The sequence below is a fragment of the Argopecten irradians genome, chromosome 9 (genome assembly GCF_041381155.1).
Source record: "Argopecten irradians isolate NY chromosome 9, Ai_NY, whole genome shotgun sequence".
In the NCBI taxonomy this organism is placed as follows: domain Eukaryota; kingdom Metazoa; phylum Mollusca; class Bivalvia; order Pectinida; family Pectinidae; genus Argopecten; species Argopecten irradians.
Genome location: NC_091142.1, coordinates 34,867,812 through 34,889,830, shown reverse-complemented (window position 1 = coordinate 34,889,830; position 22,019 = coordinate 34,867,812). Strand labels below are relative to the sequence as shown.

The window sequence follows — 22,019 nt, the reverse complement described above, 5'->3', positions numbered from 1 at the left end:
GTACAATTGTTAAGGAGTGACCTTTCGGGAAGAAAAGCTAATTTGCCTGTGGTGGGTAGACATCTTCCAAACACACCTTTGATTCTGCATGAAAACAACTCCCCAAGTCATGTGTCGACGGAAACTACCGAGTGGAAAAATAACTATATCCGAACACTTCCTTACTAGAAGCCCTATCTAGATATAATAGAAAATAAAATAAAAAAAACAAATCCGAAAACCGAGCAGACCTAATCCGCATAGTAAAATGACATTTGGAGTAACCTGCAGGTTTACTATATATATAAACCTTTCAATACAACTCTTTGTCACAGAGATTACGAAGTGTTATTACAACAAGATAGCAGATAACCAAGTATTGATCATTTCAGGTATGTACATCTTTTTGTCTTTGAGATATTCACATTTCTACATACTCAGTTTTCACCAAGTGCCACAATGACGTCGCTATCGAGCGACAATACTTATGGTGATTGGCTATATATTCATTGTCTATTCAATCCATTAATGGAGAGCAGAAAATCTATAAGTGTTAATGTTTAATGGGAAAAAACGTAGTTTGATGATTGGTAATGGGACCAAGTATACAGAACCCATGTTAAAGTGTCATGTTATAATGTCTAATTCTAAATTAAAGTAACTTGTTGGTGAAAGTTGTAGCGGTTGTCTCTCTTTAAGCTATCGGCTGGCTGAAATTGCGTATTTGGTATTTTTGTTTTGTATTTTTTCAGCACATAAGCGACCATGCTGCAATGCTATTTTTGTAATGTTGTATGGGGTCATCAAATTAAAGCTAAAAATACAAGTGAACGCTGATCCAGCAACAAGTAATATAAAGTGTTATTATGTTAGCCTGAAATGTATAATGTTAGTGTATATTGCTACAAATATGTTTATCTTCAATGTATAACTTATCAGCCGCTCATATTTACTATTTTTATAGAGATATTTTGGAATTATTAGTTGAAAGTTCGGTAATAGGTATCGTAAGCTTGTGCTTTTGACTAGTTTTAATGAAAATATAACTTGGTAATTGCTATGCAAAATGATTCAATATTACTTATTAAACAGATGTTGTATACATGTAAAGTTAAACAAATACTCTGTAAACATTGCATATGTAATTTTAATATACAAGTTATGGGTTTGACAATATTCGACAGAATATTCTTGTGTCAATAGTATAATTAGTGCCCTATGTAAATAGCGTTTGTTCTTTTTAACAAAAATATCCTCATGTGTATACATGTAACATATAATAAAACTCCTGTTTTACCGACACGTCTCGACAGAGCGGTAACATAAACTAGCTGTATATTTAATTGATACATATAGTACCGTGGTCCTAGAGAGAATCAAATTAATTATAATTGTCAGTTGGCCATTTGGGATAACATAAGAATAAAGAGTTGATCGAAATATGGCTATGTACTTTATAAGAATAAAACAGATGTCAAGTCATGTCATATACGGCCACATTAAAATATCGCAGAATAAATGTGTGATATCACCATATGAGACAATGGCATAGAGAATATCCGGTTAGTATCCTACAATAAAAGGCAGTTAAGGTACGAATCTTAGAAACGCTGAGATGACAAGTACTTACCTCTATCGTTTTTATCCAGCAATCATTTACGATGGCCGAAAACGAACTGACAGAATTGTGTTACTAGTGTTATGTATGACACTAAATACATGTTATTAGATAAGGGAGATAAATCCTATAGCTTTATTATCAATACATCCTATAAAGGTCATATCATTGATTTAGGTTATAGAACTTTCTAGAATATTATCATGTATAAACAAATATGTTTGTAAACATCTTGATTATAAGTAGAGATCTAGAATGATCTATTTCCAGAAAGTTCTGTGTGTTTATTTGTTTACTTTTTTTAGGTAGATAGTAATGATAACTGTAATGAGACCTGTAATGAGACATATCGAGAATTGTACAGTGCCATATTAGATTCTATTGGGAGAGCTATTGTGACTTTATCTGTGGATTATTACAACACTTTGTGTGGATTTATTCATACTGCCTGGAACTTTACAAATCATCTGTGGATATTCATTTTTCCTCGTGGATTTGTGATTATTGTTAATTTGAAACCTGGAAGGATCAAGGATTATACCAGGACATTCGCATACAGATAAGTAACACTTTAAATCATCGTATTACTCTTGTACCACCACCAATTACTTTAGATATTATAAACCATCTCTGTATAATATTGTATATATAATTAAATTGTGTTTTGAATTTAGCTGCTGGTTTCTCATTTCTGTTATTCTGGGTCATAACACTAGTAACACGTTTTCGTCAACAAAATGTACGCAACATTTTGTGTCAAAAAACCAATTGCATGCTATAATAGTACGTTTTCGTCAACAAAATTTGTACGTAGATATTTTGTTGAAAAACTTGTTGTCATGATAGTAGTTTGTTTGTTTGTTTGAGTTTTACGGCCCATCGACAACTAAGGTCATTTAGGGCCAAACTACAAGTCAGGCATTAATATCAGGATAAAAGGTCAGGGTAAGAAAAGGCAAGTAAGGATTAAAACACAGATTGTAAACGTTTATTTGATAAAAAAGGTTTGCATGGGATAAAATAGTTTTGGCTAAAACACACGAGAAAACTCATGCAAAAAGTTGATGAAACGATGAAATGTTGAGTTGATACGATGATATGATGAGAAAAACGTTCATATTTTATCTAAAATTCCGATTTCTTTGAGATAATTAAAAATACGATTATGTCTCACGGCATGAAACAAAGTGTACATGTCGGAGACATCGTAGTGCTTATCTCGTATGTGCTTAAAATCAATACAGTGCACTAAAATATGCTCCACTGTGAGAGGAGAATCACATGCATGGCATGTGGGAGGATCCTCCCCTCTCAATAGATAGGAATGGGTAAAATATGTGTGTCCAGTTCGGAGCCGAGAGAGAACAACTTCCTCTCTGCGGTCTCTCCGACTGGACAGTTTAGGATTAAGTGTAGGTTGAGTTTTAAACAGTTTATTGTTTGTTTCGGTAGACCACCTTTGTTGCCAATGGTGTTTGATGGCTGACTGAATTGAAGGTTTGATGTCGGTGTATGGTAGTTTCAAATCTGTTTGTGCTAGGCGAAGAGCAGTCTTAGCTGCTTTATCAGCCTGTTCATTCCCCTTTATACCCACATGACTGGGAATCCAGAGATAAGTAATTTGAGTTTTAGAAGATAATCGAAATGTTCGGATTAAAAGATTTTGGATTAGAGTATTTCAAGGACATCTTGATTTCAAAGCCTGAAGAACCGAAAGAGAGTCTGAACAGATGATTGCCTTTTCAATGCGGTGTTCTTCGATGTGGTCAAGAGCCAGACCGATAGCACAAGCTTCCGCAGAGAAAATGGAGGCAACATCTGGAAGTCGGATAGAGGAACAGTGATTAGATGTACAGCATGCTGCCGCAACTTTTATCACCATCTTTTGAGCCGTCAGTGTAGATCTAAACATGATCAGGGAAAGCTCTGATGCACTCCCGAAAGGAGGATTTATGTTCTTCGGGTAATGCACTGGACTTTGACCTCTCATGCAAAGATAAATTGATATCAGGTGTTTGAATGAGCCATGGTGGTACATCCGATATGGTGTACTCGTCAATGGCGTCGAAATTTATATTTAGTTCCTGCAAAAACTTTGAAATATTGATGCCAAATGTTGGTATGAGCTTTTGATTTTGTCTGAATATGTCCTGGTGTTGTGGATTAAATACAAGATCGAATGCGGGGTTTTTGGGATTGGATTTCAGTTGGGCAGCATACTGTAAGGATAATTTCTTTCGTCGATCGTCTAGAGATGGCTCATTAGCTTCCACATGGAGACTCTTCACAGGTGTTGTTCGAAAAGCTCCAAGTGCCAGACGCAGTCCCTGATTCTGGATAGGGTCAAGCATCTGTAGATAGGAGCTGCGAGCCGATCCATAGACAATCGAGCCGTAGTCAAGTTTTGATCTAATAAGTGCCCGGTAGATACGCAGAAGCATTTCACGGTCTGCACCCCAATCAGAATGGGACAGAACACGTAGAATGTTCAGCGCCTTCGAGCACTTATCCTTCAGGTGTTTTATGTGTGGAACAAAGGACAGTTTCGAATCAAATATTAATCCAAGAAATTTAGTTTGTTCAACTACTGGAATTTTAATTCCATTGAGTGTGAGGTCTGGATCGTTGTGTGGTTTTCGTTTTTGACAGAAATGCATGCAGACAGTTTTTGATCTTGAAAATCTAAAGCCATTTTCGTCAGCCCATTTTTGTAATTTGCCTAAACATTGTTGTAGTTGTCGTTCTATAGTGTGCATGTTTTTTGATCTGTAACAGATCAAGAAATCATCCACAAATAGAGACCCTTCTGTAGATTGACAGAAGGTATATAATTATTTATTTTGTAGTAGTAGCTACATGTACACGTAGCCCTCGCCACATTTTGTGAATAGTTTGAATAGGCATGTTTGCATGATATATTAAAAAAAAGATCTGCACGTTAACACTAAGCCAGATTTCTGCTTTTTTTTTGTTATTTTAATCACCTATCTTTAATAGAAAATATTTGATGATGTATGATTTAGTATTATGCATGTACAGCAGTTGTTTCAGCATGAAGAAAAGTGAAAAAAATGATAATAACACATTGATCACAAATCACAATTTTTTGTGTTGTTGTTCTTTAATATACCTGGTATACGATAATCTTTGTTTGTTATGATTGATTTGATTGATGGAGCTTAACGTCCTTGTTCCGGTTATTTTTTTGCTGAAATGCTCGAACGTCGGTGAGGACACCCCCTGAGAGGAATGAGTGACCATTCAACGAGGTCACGTGACACGACAGTGGTCACACGCTAAATTACCTCTGGTGAAATATTGCTAATATATGGTGCTAAAGTGGCTTAAATTTGCTAAAAATGACTGGTGGAAGAAGAGGTTGTCGAACGAGAGGAGGAAGTGGCGGTAGAGGTGCTGTGAACAGTTCTAGAGCAGGGAAATGTGGATTTTCTGTACAAGGCCAGGACACATCCAGCGACGAAGATCAAAATGGCCCCGACGAGTTCGTCAAGGTCGCCTCCAAACGGCAACGGCACAGTGCAGGGGGCAGTAAAGTGGACACTGGTCTGGACTTATCAAAGTTTGAATCTATGGCTGTAGATGAGAAACTGAGTGTTATGATGGGAAAGCTTATGAAGCTCGATGGTATTGAAGTCGCCCTGAACAAGGTCAGTGAACAAGTTGATATCGCCGTAGAGGACATTGGAAGCATACAGGAAAATATTGATAGTTTAGAAGACAGAATTAAATATCTGGAATATAGAGCAATTGATTTGGAGGCAAGAAGTCGTCGGAAAAATTTGTTGTTTTACGGTATTCCGTATTCAGCAGGTGAAAGGGGCATAGATGTTGTTAAAAACTTTATTAAAACAAAGCTGAATATCAGTGAAGGTGAAGACATGTTTATACAAAGAGCACATCGTGTAGGGAATTCCGGCCGAGCACGTGGAGAAAATGACGGACAGGTTAAACCACGCCCACTAATCGCGGGTTTCAACACTGAAAAAATTATGTCTGAAGTGAAATGCCTCAAAGATACAGGTTTCGGGATTGGTAGAGACTACGTATACCCAAAGGAAGTTCAAACCGCGCGTAAGAAACTGTTGAAGGATCTAAGGACGTCAAGAAGGAATAATAAAGACGCAAAGATAGTTTTTCCAGCTAAGCTGTTCGTGAATGGCAAGGTAGTCAAGGACGCGTTACCTGAATGGGACAAAATTCTACAGTGACGGGCGTCTACTGATTGATCCGGAAGGTAGCAAAGCGAGCCAATTGAAGCGGCAAGGGGCGGAGACTCGGACAGTGACTAGGTTAGCGAAGGTTGCACGTGCACGTACGCGGGTAAGGACAGCATTAGACTTGTTTACCTGAACTGTCAAGGGTTAGTTACTAAAAGAAGTAACAAACTGAACAGCGATTTCTTTAAAAAAAACTTATTGATGTTAATGGCATTCTCTTGTTTACCGAGACGTGGACGTCTCCATTGCGGGATATTGAGGTTGAAAAGTTTACATGTTTTCCCCTGCATAGAACTGAATATGTCAAAAATACTAAAAGAGACTCTGGTGGCCTTATTGTATATGTAAGAGATACAATCTCACAGGGTGTCAAAATTATTAACAAGGATTCTGATGATATTATCATTATGCAACTTTCAAAAGATTACTTTGGTTTTGAGAGAGATATTTTCCTATGTTTATGTTACGTACTGCCTGTTAATTCTGGTAGAAGAGCGCTGACGAATGCGGATACTCCTGACCGGTTAAACGATCATTATTTAAATATATTGAATAATAATGTAGATCCCATAGACTTTATAGTTGTAGGTGACATGAATGCTAGGACTAGCAAGTGTCCAGATTACATAGAAGTTGATGAAAATGATTATGTTCCTTTGGGTGAAGATTACATTACAGATATAAATATACCTCGTCATCAGCGTTCGCCCCTATGAGAAATGCTCTGGGTTCTGTCCCCTGGCCGAGACACACCAAATTCTATAAAAGTGGTAGTTTCTGCTCCTGCTTAGCGTTCAGCATACAGGGAGTGGGACGACTGGTTCGCCCGTTGTCAGTATAATGTGACCGGGTGGGGTGTGTTGCTTGGTGTCTTCGGCGGCATGCTTCAGTGATATAGCACTATAAAAGGGCAACAGTTCCACTATACAAGAAGACACAACACCAACATACCGCAGTCTCCCAGTACACTCACCTCGCACAACAGACACGCAACACATCGCATACATGGGAGGCCGTCCTTACATGACCATAGCTGTTAATAGGACTTTTTTATGTTATGAAGATATAACACAAAAATCTGAGTGTACTTTAAATAACCGCGAAGCCGTTTACGACACTCAGGCTTTTGTGTTATATTTCCACAATATAACAAATCTATTCAAATTAATCCTAATAATTTAATTAACTAAAGATAATCTCTTCTATATTCAAAATTCATTTTGGCTTATGGCTATGAAATCATTACTTCGTCATCTCAGCCAATCAGAAGCATCGTGATAAACGACGACGCCATTGTTTTCATTTATGGGCTGATAAAGTAAATTGTAGGCCGATGAAAATGCTTGTAACAGCAAAATTGAATGATTTAAGAATAAATTGATACCCACATCCATTTACATACAATAACACTTGTGTGTATTATGTATTGACCTAGATAAAGATCTGTTTTCTATCTTCATGATTCTGGCTGTTAATAGGACGTTATAAACTAATACCCCCATCTCAATATGGTAAATGTTATTAAATTGCATGGGATAACAAAACGCCCCCACCCTGTCACATTATACTAACAATGGACAAACCAGTGCTTTCACTCCCTTTATCAAAACGATGTTCAACTCCATTTATTAAATCAAACATTTTTTAAAAAGTTAAAAAAAAACCAAATGTAGTATAACGATGCCTTGAAATGGAAATTTAATTTAAAGATTTACGTGAAAGTAAGCTATATATAATTTGATAATTTGATTGACCAATGTGAATATGTCTTCAGGCAGTTGATTCAGGAACATCGTCTAAGAATTAAGCCCATATAGGAAGTTAGTTCATATCTAGGAAGTTGTTATTGAATCATTGCCTGACATAATTTTAGGAAATCATGACCTTTACGCCATTCCTGCTTCCTGGTATCGAATATATAAGAGACTCGAGATATTCTTTAAACACACTCTACACTCTACACTCTACACTCCATAGACACTCCGGACACAACAGACACTACAGACAATGGCACACTTCACACCAGGACACCTATGAAGATACCAACATTAGGAAGCATGGAAATAATTCTGTACATGTATTTTAGTAGACGGAGAAGTTATGATTGTAATTCCCGTCAGGATGTATAGGACTATATGGTCCTTTATCCACTGTACTAAGTATATATATGGAACCAAATAAAAACTATGCAACTGAAAGTCAACGCCTCCATCATCATTCAACTACAACGACATGAACATCACAAGCAACATCAAGCCTTCCACCAAAACCATGTAAAGAAAAGACATTTCATTATACATAGTAATGCAATCAAACATCCCACAATAAGATTTTTCATGTTCGTTAAATAGGAATGTTGTCATTTTGGACTCCCATATCAAATTAACTAAAACTTGTTTTCTAAGGTTGTTACATTCAAGCTAGTTAATATATGTATATTCAATAAATTATGCAAAACCAGAATGAAAATATAAATATCATAAACCATTAAGAACAAAAAATTCAATTTGGCCTTCGAAAAATATCAAGATTAACATATAATAAGTATAACATTTTTATCTGGTAACTATTTTGGAAATGAATATATCATTAGTAAGCATTACCCTTTACAGTTGCTACATGTATATTTTTCTACTGGTATATTCAATCTAATTGAAATACAGAGCCGTATAACCACTCAGTTCAATATAGGATCTGACTATACCCGATATGGGGTCACGTTCGGATGACCTTTTACTACGTGTATTCCAGATCATTTACATTTTCTACACATTTCTACGTGAATTGTTAACGCCATTTCGTCCCAGTAAGCATATACGTTTAGAAATGTTGTGCACTTTCGGCGAGTTGACTATGTACACGAAAATTATATGAACAGTTTTTTTTCAAACTAGTTCGTCCCCAGTCAAGATTCTGGCAGTACCAATTTGATTGGCCATTTCCAAAGGTCATCCTGACGTGACCCCTAATGGGATGTTCTCAGATCCTCATATCAAACGTAGTGATAATAAGGATCTGTATTTTAATCAGATTGCAAGTATATTGTACATTAAAATGGGTTAAGAAATGATTTTGTCGAAGTACTGAATCATATGTTTTATTGACATTTTGATGGTTCAATGCCTCATAACATCTTTGTGCATATCAATTATATTCAAACTGGTTACGAAACAAAGGCATCCATTCTATATTAAATAATAATTGAATATCTGTCTTGAAAGTTTGTCCAGTTGCTCTGTATGTAGGGCATAATAATTGTACCTGCTGTCCCTTCATTATCGTAAAAGGCGACTAAATTTTGGTATCTTTTCTTTTTTCTTCCCAACATCGCTGCCTAAATTGGCAGAGCTGAACTCTCGCCCATTTGGGGAATACATCCCCTAGCCGAGCCTCACATTACTCTAAAATGTCGCAGTGTCTGGTCAGTACAAAGGGAATGGGGACGACTGTTTGCCCGTTGTCATTTTAATGTGAACGCGTGGGCTGTGATTAATAGAATCTTTCCCTACCTAGAGGGTGTGACAACGAAATTGCAACCCGAGGGGTAATTCATGAAGGTCTAACCCGAGGCTTGCCGAGGGTTGGACATTCAGGAATTGCCCCGAGGGTTGTGATTTCGTATGGCCCTGCAGGTAGGGCATTAGAATTGTACCTGCTGCCCCTATTGCATGATCGTAAAAGGCGACTAAATTTAGGATCTTATCTTTTCTCTTCTTCCTAACTGACTTTATCTTTCCTATTGCCTCCCTTGGCACCGCCTCACTTTTGGCCTTGAGTTGAGCGTTCGCCCCTGTGAGGAAGGCTCTGGGTTCTGTCCCCTAGCCGAGACACACCAAAGTCTTTAAAAGTGGTAGTTTCTGCTCCTGCTTAGCGCTCAGCATACAGGGAGTGGGACGACTGGTTCGCCCGTTGTCAGTATAATGTGACCGGGTGGGGTGTGTTGCTTGGTGTCTTCGGCGGCATGCTTCAGTGATATAGCACTATAAAAAGGGCAACAGTTCCACTATACAAGAAGACACAACATGAATATACCGCAGTCTCCCAAAACACGCACCTCGCACAACATACACGCAACACACCGCATACATGGGAGGCCGTCCTTACATGACCATAGCTGTTAATAGGACGTTAATTAATCAAACAAACAAACAAATCGTATTTCATATCCTCATTGGTAGGTAATGATTCTTTTTTCTCCCATATACAAAAGAAAAAGAAGAGATAATATCCTAAAAAGAAGCATTTTCACCGCGATATGAACATGGTTCCGTTGTCTGCACGTCAATATTGATGACGTCGTTGACAATGCAAGCCACGGACACACCGCATGAAGTCATGACGTAACGTAATTGGCTTCAGGTTCAAAAGGTTAGCGCGCAATCTGTCATACCCTAGGGGTCGACAGAGAAATCTCCCACGGCTAAAACCGGTGACAAATCGGTGAATGGTGGGAGAAATTTGGTATCTTTTGGCATTCTTCAGAAGTGCTATAAAAGGGCAAACGTAATTCACTAATACATATATAAGGAGACACAACACCAATTATATACAGCAGCCTCCCAAGGCATTCGGAGCACACACAACACATCGTATAGTAGAGGCAGTCCTCAAATGACTTTAGCTGTTAATAGGACGTTTTCAATTTTCTAATCACGTTTGTCCAGTAAACGATTCAGCTTAATTTCTCTATTAATATGGTATATCTTGGTAGACTTTTTGCTTGATTCTGAACTGTTTCTTACATATTGAAGCATGCAAAACATCGTTATTACATGTTATACCATCAAATAGTTAGGCAATACACTATGTTTATATTTAAATAAAAAGTTATTCTTGTTTTTTATTAAAAAAAAATCAATTTCAAGAAGTGTGTATTTTCATTTTATGATAAAGATGTATTGCATAATAAACTAGTTTGTTTGTCGTGTTTTTTATTATAATTAAGGTAACGTCCTGTTAACAGGCAGGGTTATGTTGAGACGGCCTCTCATGTATGCGCTGTATTGCGTTAAGAAGTGCGGGAGTGTTTTGGGAGACTGGTATATTTGTGTTGTGTCTTCTTGTATAGTGGAAATTTTGGAACTCTTGCCCTTTGTTCTATCACTGAAGCATGCCACCAAGACACCAAGCAATACAACCCTCCCAGTCAAATTATACTGTCTACGGACGAACCACTCGTCCCACTCCCGGTATGCTGAGCACTAAGCAGGAGCAGAAACTACCACTTTTACAGACTTTGGTGTGTCTCCGCCAAGGGACCAAACCCAGAACCTTTCTCACAGGACGAGTGCTCAACCGAAAGCCCAAAGTGAGGCGTTGTCAAGGGAGACGTTAGAAGTCAGACGTCAGTTAGGAAGAAGATAAAAGATAAGATCATACACTTAGTCGACTTTTACGATCATGAAATAGGTGCAGCAGGTACAATACTAAATACTAACACCCTACCTGCAGAACAAATTAACAAGGTACGACTGAACATGTCATCTTACCAATAATTATAATAAGATTAGTTATATTGCTAAAAATCACATGAGGTTATTCCTATATCTTTCAAAATGACTACTGAATGGGTAATTCCATTTTGGGTAGAAGAAAATCTGTAAATATTAAAAGTGTTGGTTGGTTGATTACGTATAATGCCCTTTTCACAGAAAATGTCATTTTAAGAACGGTCTACCTTACATATGTTGCTTTGTTGGATGCCTTTGGTTCGGGTGGCTGTGATATGATCAAGAGTGCCTTTTTTAATGGTGGAAACATTTCAATGCATTCTCACTGAAACATGTTGCCAAATACACTGGGAGAACATCCCAGTCGGTCATATATACTGACATCGGCTACATGTATAGTAGTCGTCTCACTCTCTTTCTGTTGAATGCTAAGCAAGAGCAGAAACAATGTACATGTATATTCTGTAAAAAACATACTTATTGTAGCGCAAGGCGAACATCTGTAAATTATTATTTATCGTCGCGGATATAAAATAACGCAGTTCGATGGTTCAATACCGCTAAAATAAGTACGTTTACAGTAAAGAGACGTGTCTCGTGCAAGTAATAGTTCCCAGAGCCTTTCTAAACGGTCAACTCAAGGCGGCCAAAAGTGAGGTGGTGTCAAGGAAGACGTTAGGAAGAAAAGAATATATAAAGCCCCAAAGGTCGCCTTTTATGATCATGTAATGGGCAAAAAGGTAGAATTAAAACGCTATAGACACTGAAACCAGCTAAATGTAATACATTGTCTTAAACAAAACCACACAAAATACCAATCTACATGTAATAACTAATGAATCAAAGCAATTTTATCATACAATAACCGATTTGAAAATTATGTTAATTAACTTATTAATTAAACATTAATTACAAGAGTTAACTTTATTATATTAAGAATTCTGTTCAATGACGGTATGACGAATATGTACACAAAATTTAATCGAAGAGCATAAAGAATTGATGATTTTATAGCAAGAATATCAAATTAGGATTGAAATATATCAATGTTACAGTTTGTCAACCATCTTGTCCGCCATCTTGAATATTTCAATTTCCCCAATGATGCCACGGTGGCATCATCCAGTTTCTGATGGAGGACATGTTAAAGAACATTTCTGTGCAAAAACATTTTATGCGAACTATTTTTTTAGGTTGGGTGGAAAATCACCATTTGGCACCTGGACTATTATCTACACTGCAATCAATATTAAACTAAGTACCGGGATGTCTTTCTTTCAAAGTTAACAAAAGTTATAAATAGCGATTGCCATTGACAGGAAATTTATATTTAACGTCATGCAAGAAACAACTAGAGATCTCAGAGGCGCCCATCAAAGAATGATCCATGTCAGACAATGGAAACCTGCATGTACATATGAAATTGGAACAAGATCTCTTCTTGTGGTGTCTTGTGTGTGTGTAGTGCGAATTGTGTGTTTTTGGAGGCTGTGGTATATTCGTGTTGTGTCCTTTTGTACAGTAAATCTTTTGCTCCTTTTTAGTGCTACATATCACTGAGGCATTGACGTTCAAATGTTTACATGAATGAAGGAATAAATGCTAATAAATGTATCGTTAATACATACCTGATCGCTTTGAATCCATACATTTCTAACTTGAGCAACTGAAAAAGATCATAGATAGATGTACTTTTTGTTGTTCAAATGCATGTTGTAATATCAACTTAAAGCAATAAAACTAATAGTCTCTTGAAATAATTACCTCGTTCAATGTCCCTCCTTATACGTAGTGAGACGGTCCTCCTATCAAGTCCCTTGGGTATTCCAGAGATATTAATTGATGACATCTTTCTCCTGGAAATTGATTTAAACTTGAATAAGCATATATCGATACTATCAAAATAAATAGTCTGTGTTAATGTAATTACATATATTCCTTTATTCGGTTGATACCGCGATTTATAAAACATTGACATTTGTGTTAATCCGCGTGTTTGTACTGGTCTCTAAGGTAACATATGAAACTTAATATATCATTTTGTCATATTCCTACACATTATATCTCCATTAATGTCATGTAACTGGAGCTGCGAAACATCAGGCCATCTAACCGTTTATATAGATATCTTATATATCGTAGCTATATCGCCTAATTACCATATTAGACTTTAAACAGTAACGTAATGTCATTTTTTAATATTAGTCGTAATGTGAACAATTTTATATAAATTCTGGTAATCGTTAAATATGCTCCATCGCCGAGAGATCATAAACGATACTCATCATTTAAACAATAATTGATGTTTAATCGTGTATATATGGGTCTAATTAATACACCAACGCATATAAAATAATTCAATTTGCTTTTGGTTAATGCGCAATCAGTACTTTACTCCAAATAGGGCATTGTGCCATGGAAATTGTTTGGGCGAAATTAATTATTTTTAATACCTTTATTTTGAAGTAAAAGAAGGTCAAAGGTATCAATTGTGGTAATGATGTAAAATAACTTTTGTAACTGAAGAAAAATACGTAGTCGTCTGAACCTGTTTGATAGAAAAAATAATTTGTCAGCCGTGTAGTATTTTAACGTAACTGTTCCATGTCAGGCTATCTAACCGTTGATGATATATCATAGGTATATAACATAATTATCTTTCAATGTACTTTTATATTAGACTTTAAACAGTAACGTGATGGTGTGTTAACCTAAACCGTCATATGATCCTTTGTTATCTGTAGTCAAAAGAATTAGCACGTTTGATTAAACTGTAATTTTGCTTAGTTATTTCATCATGCATACCTACCTAATATATTTTTTTATTAATTAATGTTATTTTGACAGCCAATATCATATAATTATGCAATAGGACAATAGGTACAATTCTAGCACTCTACTTTCCATTTATATGCTATCACTTCGGAGCTGTTTCATAGATGATATGGCAACATCTCATTTGAGTCATGTCATGATGATCTTTATACTCCTTGTTATTCAGTTCAAATGCATTTGTATCACCTAGATACGTTTCGTTTGGCTAGATACCTACCTGTATCGGAAACGATTCTAGCAATATATTTAGTCTCCTACAACTGTGGAGGGGTGTCAAAAGTACTCGGTGATAAGCAAACAATACATTTTACATTGAAATATCTTAGGGTCAGTGGCATGTTGTATGCTATTCGGAGCATATGCTTTTTCCTATGCTTATGGTAATTTCAGATGTCATGTGCCAATGTTTTAGAATTTATAATTTCACTGTTAAAGTTATAATTAGTTAAATGATTTGCCTGCAAATCATGGAATTTAATGTAATTGTTCACAATAAAAAATGAAAAAAGTAACAAATTGCAAAACATCTGACATATCTCATCTGGCACAATCAAAACAAAGTTGCTTTATGATATGTTCAATTTTCTTATAGAAGAATCTTTGAATATATCGTATCAAATACAATTGAAACGATCCAAAATGATTACCGCGAAATAATGACCTCAGTATTGACAACATTAGTCATATCATAATGGCATACGATTGGCGTAAAAAAACCAGAACGTCGAACATCTGATGGTATGGGGAGGTGTACTTTTGTAGGATATACATGGCGTCGAAAGCTCCACTCCGAGAAACAATCATAGTGAAAAATAATGTTTCGTACAGAAAAAACACCTAACAAAGAGATCCCTCAGGGATCTTTGACGCCCACAAAAGAATGACCTATGTCTAAAATTGAAAGAGCTACATGTATCTTTGCGCTGATTTTCAAACTTCCACTACCAACTGCATATGGAATTTCAGAAAGAGCCCTTCAGTGTTTTTTGAGAAAAACGATGGTAACTAATTTCAACAATCAAGATGCAGTGTGACTGCCTGTTAGCCATCTTCTTGACAAATCGGCCCTAAAATACAATACATACAACTATATAAGGGTCATAGGGAAACCTATAGAGGGATCAGTCGAAGTCGGTTATGCGACATAGCGTTAACATGAATTATTACCGGACGGAAGTCAGAGTACGGACGAAAGGCGATTTGAATAAACCCATCAACAGTAGATGATGGGCTAAAATATTTACAGCTTATTCACAATGAAACAATTAATAATTTGGAGCAGAGACGGTTACTATTATGAGAACAGTTACAACGCTCCTAAATATACGCAGCACATATCAACAATTTAACACATCATACCAGATCTATGACTATGTATTCCGATTATTGTGAAGACTAGTTCCGTTCCTTAGTTCCCTACTCTCTGCCAGCCCACACTCCGATTTCTCTGTGTGGCTCAGGCAAGGGAATTACCGGAGGCGGGAAAAAGTCTAATCATTGCTTCCCCCAAAATAAGATGATAGGCTCTTCTTTGGATATTTAACAAAATTGAGACGGTAAACATCTGCATTTTTTAAATCTACGACACAATTTATGCCAGCGAAACGCAATATACATGTACAAGTTTTGAATATCCCAAGTTGATACTCGAAGTAGAACTTTCGACTCCATGTTTCCTTCGCATACCAAGCCAAGTTCGACTCTCAGAAATACACAGGTGGATACTGGATTTATGACGCGTTATTAGGTTACATATAGACCCATTATACAACTCATTTATTAATAAAGCATATATTTCAAGGCAAAATTGATCAATTAATAATGGGTTTTTAGCTCACCTGGCCCGAAGGGCCGGTGAGCTTATGTCATGGCGCGGCGTCCGTCGTCCGTCCGTCCGTCTGTCCGTCAACATTTCCTTTAAATCGCTACTAGTCATAGAGTTCTGCATGAATTATAACCAAATTTGGCCACAAACATCCTTGGGGTAAGGGGAACAGAACTTGTATAAATTTTGGCTCTGACCCGCCGGGGCAGGAGGGGCGGGGCCCAATAGGGGAAAATAGAGGTAAATCCTATAAAATCGCTACTTGTCCTAGAGTTCTGCATGGATTGTAACCAAATTTGGCCACAAACATCCTTGGGGGAAGGGGAACAGAACTTGTATAAATTTTGGCTCTGACCCCCCGGGGGCAGGAGGGGCGGGGCCCAATAAGGGAAATAGAGGTAAAGCCTATAAATCGCTACTTGTCCTAGAGTTCTGCATGGATTGTAACCAAATTTAGCCACAAACATCCTTGGGGGAAGGGGAACAGAACTTGTATAAATTTTGGCACTGACCCCCCTGGGGCAGGAGGGGCGGGGCCCAATAGGGGAAATAGAGTTAAATCCTATAAATCGCTACTTGTCCTAGAGTTCTGCATGGATTGTAACCAAATTTGGCCACAAACATCCTAGGGGGTAGTGGAACAGAACTTGTATAAAATTTTGGCTCTGACCCCCGGGGGGCAGGAGGGGTGGCGCCCAATAGGGGAATTAGAGGTAAATATTCAAATTCCTTCAGAAAAGAAACAATGAACCTGTATTTAGAACATTACTTGGCATTACAAACCAGGTGAGCGATACAGGCCCTCTGGGCCTCTTGTTTATTGTCTGTATCACGACGCCACAACATGTACAACTATCAACACGTTCTCATTTACTTGATTATAAGTCCTTTACGGTATGTAATAATTAAATCTGATTAAAATACAGATCCTTATTATCACTACGTTGGATAAGAGGATCCCATTAGCGGTCATGTCCTGGTGACCTTTTGAAATGGCCAATCAAATTGCTGCTGGCAAAATTTTGACAGTAAATTTCATGGGACGAAACAGGTTGAAAATCTATCAGAATTATGTCCAGGGATATTGTCAAATCCTCTATTGAACGGAGTGGTTATAAGGATCTGTATTTCAATCAGTTTGGTAATCATTGTTTAGGATTGGAACAGGGCAAACTTACATCTTGATTTTCGTCAGTAAAAAGAATCGATGGTTATCTTTTCTTTGGCATTCATTTATGAGTTGTCAAAGTGGAAGCTAAGAAATAGCAAGTATTTAAAAACATTGAACTGTTAACGATATTTACAAACGCAGTAATTCCTGCAGCGACTTAAGAAAATACCTTCAGATGAGGCTGGTCACAGGATTCTTCAGATGACAAAGAAGGCGTACCCCATTCACATGATCACCAATCTGTGTTTTCTTCAGCATATATTGCATTACATGTATCAGTGACATCCGCGTCTGTATGTTTGTGTGTCAATTCATCTGGTATATATACAAATATTATTACTTAGGTTTTATATAGGTACAGTCAGGTGGTTTAATATTAAGCGTTATCTACTAGTACAGTGGTTATCTAGTATGTATAGCATGGCTAACCATATGTACTTTACATTTACGTTCCTTTTCCTGTTTATAAATTATTTTTTTCTAGTGCTAAAATAATAAATTAATATATAATATTTGATAAATAATTTTGGTTTTATAAATATTAAGAATGTGGTAGATTTGTTTCACAAAAAGTAGCAACATTTTTTTCACTAAGATCTTATGAAGCAGATCAACAATACATAAAATGTATGAAACTTTGTTAATACTACGAATATTTGTATTAGACAAAAAGCGATATGACATTGCCTATCAAGTCTAGTTACTAATTACTAAACTTTCTCTGTCGAGCAGTAGACCGTTTGATATGATTGTCTTCGCATTGTATAGTGTATATTATTAATCAAGTTAAGATTTGAATAAACATGACCACCATATTTATACAGATTATGATATTTCTAGTGAATATTATATATCACAACTACTCAACCGCTACACCCGGTAGCATAACAAAACCATTATAAAAAGCATGAACGAAATCAAAGCATGCACCTCGAAATAACAGTTACACAAAATTAAAAAAAACAAAAGCCTGTGTAGGGATTGCCAAAGTCAACCACTTAACACTTGCAGTCTACCTTTATCCAGGTATTAATTGACATTTTGTAGTATTTAGAATATTTCTTAAATGTGTAGATTGTGTTATTTAAGGAACGTTTTTTTGTCCTCTTTGTCCTAACAGGGATAGAGTGTCAAAGTGGAGATCAACGTTTTACAATTTGCAAAAACGAATATGTATTGAGGAACAAATGCTTAGTTTATGATAATCATAGATTGTCACAATAACGGAGTAGTACAACTGATCTTATAAAAAAATTAAAAGCGTTATTGTTTTAAATGTTCCACATCTATTTTTTTAAATAAATGTTTAATTATAATAAGCATAACAAATTACACATATGGCCACTCCACAGCTATCTCAGTGCATACAATATACGTGGTCTACATACGAGTATTGATAACCTCTTACCCGTCCACTAGACTGACTGTTTGCACTACGTTATCTTGTTTTTGTCGTGACATGTTATACGCGGCTTCCGTATAGATAATATATGTATAATACTAGTACGTTAGGATACGCTTAAAATCATCTTGCTAACTACATGTCTATATTATGGATTTGGATACTGAGTTAATAATCTCATTTAATATTTAGTGGTGGCAGAACTACGTTTATAATGCACAGAACTATTAAATCGCTGAGAGCTAATTACTACAACTATAATGTATGCTATTGTAAATAAATGATAACCTGTGGAACAATAAACTTTCTGCATTCTTACATATTATGGAAATGTAAGCATTCTTAATTTAAAAACGGGAAGAATAAAAGAATATTTTAGAAAGGTGATGATTTTGTAATGATTTAAGAACGCTTTGTACAAGTCCGAATCCATCTGCCGTTTAATATCGGCCTTATAAATGAGTCAACACTATGTAAACTACAGAAAATTAACGATATGTTATAATATAATAAATTGTATAAAAATAGGATGATTAAAAAACGTTTTCTATACGTAAATTATTTAGTAGATGAATGTTTTCCGAAGTTTTATAGTATTACTTTGTTGTGGGTCTATTTGTGTATTATGTTTTAATTAGTCTATTTAATTTCTAGACAATATTATTTTAGTCAACAACAGACTCAGAGAAGCATTTCAATCGAAGTAATATTCCACTGACGCATTTTGACCAAGTCAAAGAGTAGTACAATGCAATGTTTGATTCCGATTGATCGGATAGCAAATCTGTAAAGTATGCTAATGTGATTTGATAACCCATGGTTAGTCCGTGATGCTCAACCAATCACATTAAATAAAACTTGTAATTCTGCCTCACTACGATGCTTTATAATACGTTCCAAGACAAGATCTATCTATGGATAAGTTGACCCCGAACGTGGAGTTGTTAGATCTTGTATTGGAGCGTATTGTAGAGCAACGTAGTGGAGTGAAATGAATGAAAGTCTAATTTTAAGATTGGTGTTCAACCTTCCATCATCTTTGAAGAATTTGGTAATATCCACTGGACAGAAGCACACTTCCTAAAAATTTAAACGATGGTTTTCTATAGAGAAAGTAAAGTGAATGATGTGTATACAAGATTGAGTCCGGAATTTAGATTGAAATCTAGGTTCAAAATATCGATTTTGATAATTAATGTGTAAAAACATAAGAATTTCAGCAATTTTTTAATTGCAAAATGCACCTTATTTCAAAATAAGGCTACCTTGGCTGCAGTTTGAGCAGAAAGACCCCAATTTTTTTATATCTAGTGTTATATGAGAACCTAGACTAACTAATATTCAGCTGTTTTAATACTACATCACAAAACTTTAACAAACTTGAACTGTGAACTATTTAAAATTGTTCAGTTTGTTGCTCTCTATTGTATAGATCAAGATACAGTCGGTGGCCATAAGTATAGAAATATCTGAATTGAACAAAACCAAAAAAAGTTTTGCTCGCGTTTTCAGCTGTAGCTTTGCTTCTAGACCACCAGTTAACATAAAATATGCATTCAGGTGAACAAAACACTAGAGTTTTTCCCCTTCCCCACATAATTGTCGTCTGCTCAGTCAATGCCTGCCTGGGGCAGTTAAATGTCAACAGAACAAAAAGAAAATATTGAACAATTATTCAGGAGTGGCTTTTTGGGTAGAAAAACTGCAGATTTATAATAAATCGAAGAAATGGTCAACATTATTAAAGAGAATTCCGTGAGAGGGATGACGCAGATATAACCGTCCTTGAAGAGGGGGACCACGTAAATCCTGTGAACGATGTGAACACTATTTGATTCGGGTTGTGAGAAGGAGAAGCACTTAACATGACATTACAACAGTTTACAACTTATTCGAGAAGTGTTAGAAGGAAATTATTCGACTTCGGATTTAAACGGAGATCCATTTCAAAGAAAATTACAATCGGGCCAGTGAATTTGTGAGCAACGGCAGTGGACGGTTCAAAATCAATGGTCAGGTATGTTATTTAGTGACGAGACGACGAATATAGAAATATATACAGACAGGAAAGTGTTTGTTTGGAGTCACGGTTACATCCCGATTGTGTAGGAGTTGTTAAAAACCCAGCCAAAATGTTTTCTGTTATGTTTTGGGGATTATCAATTTTGGTGTTGGTACGATCATTCCCGTGGATGGAAACATAAATAGTTGTAAATACATTTGAATTTTATATGCAAATCTTTGGCCTGGCTCGTTAGACATTCGATTCTGCTGGAAGACAATGCCCCATGTAAACACCATCTCAAAAAGCCATGTATAGTTGTAATAGAAAAAGTGGAAAAAAAGTTTGTAAAAAGGTTTTAACGAATACCAAAAGTAAACAAACCTAATCCGCATAATAATAAATGACATTTGGAGTAACCTGCCGGTTTACTATATATACAAACCCTTAACAACTCCCTGTCACAGAGATTACGAAGTGTTATAACAAGATAGCAGATAAGTAAGTATAGAACATTTCAAGTATGTACATCTTTTTGTCTTTGAGATATTCACATTTCTGAATACCCAGCTTTAAACAAGTACCATATTGACACTACTTATGGCCATTGACAATATATCCATAGTCTATCCAATTGATTCCATTGATGGAAAGCATAAATATGTAAGTTGTCATGTTTAATGGAAACACTAATTCCACGAAAGTGGATGTGTCGCCTGCACAGCATCACAAAAAATAGTTATTTAGGGTTGAAAATATTGTTAATAACCATCTTGTTTGGTTGAACTCGGACAATACATACTAAAGTTGTCAAGCGGAAACCATGTTTCGACTATTTTTAATGTCCTGTAACACTTGCATATATTGACAGATTTTGACCAGTATTGAACCCATCTAAGATCTCATTGATATAAAGCAACATAACAAATTTGGTTGAAATCAGACAATAAATACTAAAATAATCGAGCGAAAACCCAGGATTTATCTGTTTTGACGATTTTAAAGTCCCGTACTTCTTGCAAATATTGACGGATTTTGACTATTTTTCAACTCATCCGGGATCTCATTTATAAATAATAAAACATTTTATAAAATTTGGTTGAAATTGTACAATAAATATTTAAGTTATCGAGCGGAAACAATGGATTTATCTGCTTTGACAATTTTAAAGTCCCTAACTCTTGCAAATATTGATGGATTTTGACCATTATCGAACTCATCCGAGATCTCATTAATATATAAAGCTATATACAAAATTTGGTGGAAATCGGACAATAAATAATTAAAGTTATATGTGACGTAACTGGCCGAAAATTTTGACATGCTATTTTCTCATTGTTAATCTATTAAAAACCATAAGGTTTGATGAATAAAGCTTTAAAAATCATTCAAATGGCTTCAGATGACACTATAAACGTTAGTTATAACACAGAAATTTTGTACTGAAAAAATTGTTGTTTTTATGCTTTAAATATGTTTACATGGAAACATACCTGCAG

At 36.0% G+C, this 22,019-nt stretch overlaps 1 protein-coding gene across 1 annotated transcript in view; it reads right to left on the bottom strand.

The window, feature by feature from the left end:
- The window catches only part of LOC138330961 (uncharacterized), a 68,643-nt gene extending 51,223 nt beyond the window's left edge, over nt 1–17,420 (bottom strand). The window contains exons 1-3 of the mRNA XM_069278431.1: nt 17,286–17,420; nt 13,050–13,141; nt 12,914–12,951 (exon numbers count right to left, since the gene is read on the bottom strand). Coding sequence (XP_069134532.1) covers nt 12,914–12,951; nt 13,050–13,134 — 123 coding nt within the window. The 5' untranslated portion in view covers nt 13,135–13,141; nt 17,286–17,420. The remainder of the gene's footprint in view (nt 1–12,913; nt 12,952–13,049; nt 13,142–17,285) is intronic.
- Between the last annotated feature and the right edge of the window lie 4,599 nt (nt 17,421–22,019).